The sequence below is a fragment of the Symphodus melops genome (genome assembly GCF_947650265.1).
Source record: "Symphodus melops genome assembly, chromosome: 15".
In the NCBI taxonomy this organism is placed as follows: domain Eukaryota; kingdom Metazoa; phylum Chordata; class Actinopteri; order Labriformes; family Labridae; genus Symphodus; species Symphodus melops.
Window position 1 is genome coordinate 2,474,421 of NC_136705.1, and position 6,462 is coordinate 2,480,882.

Genomic DNA, 6,462 nt, shown 5'->3' on the forward strand with positions numbered 1-6,462 from the left:
TTACAAAATATCAGTCTCAAAATGAGTTACTTGAATACTAATATCATTAATAATTAATAATCGGTATTTAATTGAATACCGTGGCTACTCCACTTTATTCTGTCTGATATCAGGTCTTATATTGTATCCATCACAGCACTATGGTCACTTTATTCTTCAGTATTCATCTTGTTTACACAGAGCTAGTATATATTTAGACTGCTGTTTCCTGCCATGCACCACTATCACTTTATTGTGTAGTATCTTCATATAACTTATAGTTATATATTATATTTATAGTCTATTACTGCACTATAGTTCTGTTACGTCTGTTCATTACATGTATCATGTCTGATTACATCTTAGTCTGATCATTGTCCACTTATATCTTTTCTGCTCTACAGTTCTGTTTATACCTGTTTCAACAGTCTACTGCATGTTTACATCATATACACCTGTTCGCATGTCTGCTTTCATCTGATACATGTATGTCTTTTTACAGCTCACGTCGACGCTGTCCTCTGTATCTAACTGTGACTTGTGTGTTTTTAACTTGTACTAACATCTTGACACTTTCCTCTCTGCTTCTCTTCGTATCTAACTCTGTGACTGGATTCAAACCTGTACTAACACACTAACACTGACACTTATTTTTCTTTTACACTTTATTCTTGTTTATGGGTTAAATGTTGTATAGTTGCATTGACGTTATTTGCTGCTCTGTGTGCCCTGAATTGCCCCTGGGGACAAATAAAGTTTTTTGAATTGAATTGAATAGACACGTAAATATCTTGCTTGTGTTTAAAGCCCTACATGGCTTCACTCCAGTTTCCATCACAGAACTCTTACAACTAGGCCCCTCAGGTCATCGCACCATAAGGTGAATTCCGGTTCCCTTATTTGCACCGAGTGTCCGCCAAGTTGTCTCCTCCACTTGCGTCTTAGTCCCGCCCACCAAAGATGCACAGAGGAAACAAAGCTGAGGAGAGAGGACGGATGAAATCAGTTTTAACAGACATGAGACACGACATCAGCTGATCACGTTCAGCTGTCAATCAGACTAACAGCTGTTTATGTCCACACAAACACGCACTGTATTATTTCTAATCAAACACACACAGTTACAGTGTTCAGTCTTGTTGAGATAAGCTTTTGTTGCTTAAGTTTTGTGTACTCAGTTGTCATTTTATGTACTTCTGTTGTTATTAACTGAGTTACAGTGATGTATTTTGATTTACATATGAGATATACTGTAAGCCCCCTGTATGGTACAAGGGTGATATGTACGCAAATTACGTTATCACGTTTTCTTGTCACTGATCGCGTCTAGAACTTGTATTGCGCAGTTGCACAGAGTGTGTCAAGGGAGAAGCCACGGAATGAGAGCCGGTGAAATGAACATGCTGAAAGGCTAAAGACAAAGTTCCGTCTCTGTCATCAATCCTCCGAGTTCCTTGCTGGTGAAGCTGCAAAGCTCAACACTGGACACAACTATGTTTCACAATTAAGTTGTTTTTCAAAAAACAAAACGGCAATTTCAACCTGTACAAACATCACGTGTCATACCCACGTATGATAAGGTTTGTAATAAAGTGAACCGTTTGTAAATCCGTCAATATTTCATGGAGTTAAGAGTATTTTTGTTTTAGGAGAATCCCGCATGAGTCATCCAGTGTTTTTATACATCTACGATCGAGCCGACCCCAAAAAGGTGGAGCTAAACACTGCAGTCCGCTGATTGGTTGAAAGCATCGTCACTTCCTGTGTTACAACAGTAAACAAAAAACCCCACCATGTTTCAACCATAGACTGTGGACGTTTGTGTCTTTTTATTTCTCCTCGAGGCACACAGCCTTCTCTGAAACAGACCTTGATTGAGTTCTCTTTTATAAAGATCCACATGCTCGTGACAAAGTGGATAAACTGCTGGATATATTCCATCGTTGGTTTTTTTGTGTAGCGTTTTTCTCCTTTGTTGAGTATAGTAGTTAGCGGTTAGCTGTTAGCTGCTATCGTCATACAGCTTGCACGCGCGTGGCTGAGGAAACACAAACGGGATCAGGCGTCATCGAACCAAACTGTACTGATCCGTACCGGACTGGTGTGTGGAAAGGGGGCTTTAGATATATCTATGGGTAAGGTAACCAAGGTAACACCTCAGTTTTGTCAGTTTGAAATATAAACGGAGTTTTAGGGGAGAAGTTGCCGCGATTTTTCTAAAATGTCTGAAGCTGAGTTACTGAGAGCTTTCACCGAGCAGAGACTGCCTGCAGCTGCTGAAGAGATTCTGGAGCAGTTTGAAGGAACAAAAGCAGAATATGAGGAGGAAATTTGTCGATTAAAACGGGAAACGAAGCAACAACTCCACCTGCTGGATGCTGCTTTCAATCCGAGAGTCTGCCTACACAGATTAGGTTTGTATTGTTTTTTATGCTTCTTAATTTCTAGTCAAATGTGAACATTACCTGTTTGTTTGATTAACTTTGTAGTTTTAGGTTCAAACACTGCTCTGTGAATGTCACTGTTTCCTCCAGGAACTGCGTACGGATTACGGCCGCATTCAGTATTATTTGCAGGCTGACCACTCAGCGCGGTTGGTGAGAGGAATCTCTCTGTTAGCCATGCTTTCACCCTTTAGTGCGGGTTCTCCTTATCTGTTGCCTTCGCCTCTTCTTTGTTTTTTCCACTGAAGACCAAGGGCTGACAAGACCAGTGCCATTTTCAACCTTTTATCAGACATTATTCTGGATGCCGTTGTTAACATTAATGTTGAATGTCCCTTGTGCGCAATGCATCTTGGGAAGGGAAGGCTGCAACAGATCCATCCGTTGGAGCCTCCAAATCGGGGAAAAGAAGGCTGCATTTCTCGGCTGCATTTGAAGGAGCGGCTGAATTGGGACAGAACTTATCACGCCGGTGTGACGCAATCGTTCTGACAATGCAGCCCACAAAGGCTGCGGCTGCTGGAATGGGACTCGGCTTGTGTGATAGTTTGTGTACAAAACGACATGACAGCACGTCCACAGAGAGAACTGTCACGATACTGTCGGTGTGTTTGATTTAATCACACAAAAACAACAACAAACGGTTAATAAACACTGTAGTTACAGCTTAAAGTACTGTTGATGCACGTAGCAGCCATGTTGGATTCTAACTCAGGCTACTCCAAGTTGCTCCGACTTTCCGACGAGTAAATACAACTTCAGGGGGCGTTCCAGTTCACAGTTGAATTGAATTTTGACATGAATCTCAAATTAAAGGCGCGTCTTCAAAATGTCATGTATTGATGTTTACACCGATTCGATTGAATCTTTGTTTCAGCCAATCAAAGCATCGATGTGGAGTGATGGATCGCTGAGCCCTGTGGTCCCCTCATTACAGAAAAGACATAAAGCCATGTGCTGCTTCCTGACACCACTATGAGCTTTCTGTCACTCGCTGCCTTGAAGTGCAGTGACTCCGCCCACTGAGACATCTCGTGCATACCCTCTATAAAGTAGTGCTATCAGTGGTTTCATCTGATTAGTAAATTCAGGTTTTTATAACTTTATGTATTTCACTGTTTTCGCAGATGTGCAGCAGCTGGTGGTGAGTCAAGACGAGGTTTCCCCTGAGCAGCAGGATATGAGCCCTAGATTGGACCAGAGCGAGCCACCAAACTCACCACAAATTAAAGATGAAGAGAAGGAACTGTGGGGCAGACAGGGAGGAGAGCAGCTTCAAGGGCCAGAGGAGTTTGATATCAGCATGTCAACATTCCAACTTGTCCCCGTGAAGATGGAGGAAGAAGACGAAGAGAAACCTCAGTCCTCACAGCTTCATGAAAACCAAAGTGAAGAGAGCAGAGACACACAGCATATAAAAACAGAAGCTGACGGAGAGGACTGTGGAGGAGCAGAACCAGGCAGAGACTTTGATCCAGACAGTCATTTACAGTCAGATACTCCTGACAAGACTTCAGACTTTTCTGGATCTGATACTGATGACAGTGGTGATTGGGAGGAGAGAGATGAACCTGAGGAAGGTTTAAAACTTCTGTTAAACAAAGACATAGCAGATACTCCTGACAACACTTCACTCTCTGAATCAAAGACAGATGACACAAGTTGGGTTTTGGAGGGCTCCAGGAATCATCAGGAAGATTTAAACCTTTTGCAAAACAAAGATGTACCTGTGAGTAATGTGGTATGTAATACAGCTAAAATGTCAGTCAGCTCCTCTGAATGTGCTACAAGCTCCGGACAACAAAACCAAAAAGGAATCCAAACAGGAGTGAAACTTTTGAGTTGCAAAAAATTCAGCTGTTCACTTTGTAAAAAAAGTTTTTTTTCCCAAGCAGCTGTTGTGATGCACATGAAGACCCACACAGATGAGAAACCCCTCAAGTGTTCAGTTTGTGGTAAAACATTTACACGAAATGGACATCTGAGGCAACACTCTGCAGTTCACTCAGGAGAGAAACCATTTAGTTGTTCAGTTTGTGGTAAAAGATTTGCACGAAATGGAAGTCTGAGGCGACACTCAGTAGTTCACTCAGGAGAGACACCATTTAGCTGTTCAGTTTGTGGTAAAAGATTTACACTAAATAGAAATCTGAGGCGACACTCTGCAGTTCACTCAGGAGATAAACCATTTAGCTGTTCAGTTTGTGGTAAAAGATTTACACAAAATGAACATCTGAGGCAACACTCTGCAGTTCATTCTTTAGAGAAACCATTTAGTTGTTCAGTTTGTGGTAAAAGATTTGCACAAAATGGAAGTCTGAGGCGACACTCTGCAGTTCACTCAGGAGATAAACCATTTAGCTGTTCAGTTTGTGGTAAAAGATTTGTAAGAAAGGGTCTTCTGAGGAGACACTCCACAGTTCACTCAGGAGAGAAACCGTTTTGTTGTTCAGTTTGTGGTAAAAGATTTACACAAAATGGAAATCTGAAGTCGCACATGGCAGGTCACTCAGAAGAGAAACCATTTAGCTGTTCCGTTTGTGGTAAAAGATTTGCACGAAATGACAATCTTAAACGGCACCTGGCAGTTCACTCAGGAGAGAAACCATTTAGCTATTCAGTTGATTGGGAGGAGAGAGATTACCCTCAGGAAGGTTTAAAACTTCTGCCAAACAAAGACATCCCAGATACTCCTGACAACACTTCACACTGAATCAAAGACAGATGACACAAGTTGGGTTTTGGAGGGCTCCAGGAATCCTCAGGAAGATTTGAACCCTGCGCAAAACAAAGCTGTACCTGTGAGTAATGTGTTTTGTAATACAGCTAAAATATCAGTCAGCGCCTCTGATTGTGCTACAAGCTTCGGACAAAAGAAACCACAAAAAGAGAAGGAATTCAGACAGGAGTGAAACTTTTGAGGTGCCTAAAAAAACAGCTCTTCACTTTGTAAAACATTTTTTTGCTTGTGGCAAAAGATTTGCACACAATGGAAATCTTTTGCAATACTCTGTAGTTCACTCGGGAGAGAAACCATGTAGCTGTTCAGTTTGTGGCAAAAGATTTGCATCCAATGTATCTCTGAAGCAACACTCTGAAGTTCACTCAGAAGAGAAACCATTTAGCTGTTCAGTTTGCGGTGAAAGATTTGCAAAAAATGACACCCTAAGGCAACACTCGGCAGTTCACTCAGGAGAGAAACTATTTAGTTGTTCAGTTTGTGGTAAAATATTTCTAGGAAATGAAACTCTGAAACACCACCTGGCAGTTCACACATGAGAGAAACCATAGAGTTGTTCATATTTTTATAAAAAAGGTCTCTCAGCGATTGTTCCAAACGTCACATGCTTGTTTGTGAAGGAAGGAAAATTCAAAATGTCTGTAATGCCGATTATTTCCTGTACGAATCTATCAAAAAATGTCGGACATATCTTAACGACGTTCAGATGTAAAAAACACAAAACGGTCTCCAAAAAAAGTCTTCTTCTGTTTGATCTTTTCAGCGGACAAAGTCACATGATGAAATAAATTCTGCATTCTGAAACACTTATTCAAATATGTTGTATTTATTTTGCTTTGTATGTAAAAAAAACCCTTTTTGTTCCACACATTTCCATCAGATTACACAGTGCACTCCCCATCACCACAGAGCCACTGCCCAACTGGCAGGGCACAATATATCTCCTTGTGTGAGAAAAAGGCCCTACGAGACTATTTACCCTCTCCCAAGGCTGAGAAGGAGATGGAATCTTGTGAGACAGAGCCTGGGTGACTCTTCCCACATGTACAAACAGTGAGAAACAGAATAGAGGGAGAGAAATGATGTAAAACAAAACACCCGATAGGCTGTGCATATAGAATTCTAAGAGATTTCAGATACATTTTATATGACACCTTTGTACAAAGTTTTCTTCATGTGATGCAAAAAGCGTCATATTGCAGCCACGGTCTGCTCTAAGATCATTGGACTTCCTGTTAGAACTCTGTCGACCATCTATGAGCAGCAGACACTCAGGTTAACTGGTCGGATCAAGCAGGA

General features: G+C 41.3%; 1 protein-coding gene across 1 annotated transcript; it reads left to right on the forward strand.

Annotated features, from left to right (window-relative positions):
• Positions 1 to 1,766: 1,766 nt before the first annotated feature.
• On the forward strand, positions 1,767 to 5,967 carry LOC306835461 (uncharacterized protein). The gene is made up of 3 exons (XM_079362007.1): positions 1,767 to 2,393; positions 3,551 to 4,450; positions 5,717 to 5,967. Exons 1-3 carry the CDS (start codon positions 2,201 to 2,203, stop codon positions 5,779 to 5,781), a joined length of 1,158 nt encoding a protein of 385 aa, XP_079218133.1. The 5' UTR covers positions 1,767 to 2,200; the 3' UTR covers positions 5,782 to 5,967.
• The last annotated feature ends 495 nt before the right edge of the window (positions 5,968 to 6,462 follow it).

Bases quoted from the DNA above. Each gene is read 5' to 3' on its own strand.
- LOC306835461 (XM_079362007.1), top strand. From the start codon at position 2,201: ATGTCTGAAGCTGAGTTACTGAGAGCTTTCACCGAGCAGAGACTGCCT. The intron at 2,394-3,550 runs GTTTGTATTGTT...CTGTTTTCGCAG, and splicing joins AGTCTGCCTACACAGATTAG to ATGTGCAGCAGCTGGTGGTG. The intron at 4,451-5,716 runs GTTCAGTTTGTG...GAAACCATAGAG, and splicing joins AGGAGAGAAACCATTTAGTT to TTGTTCATATTTTTATAAAA.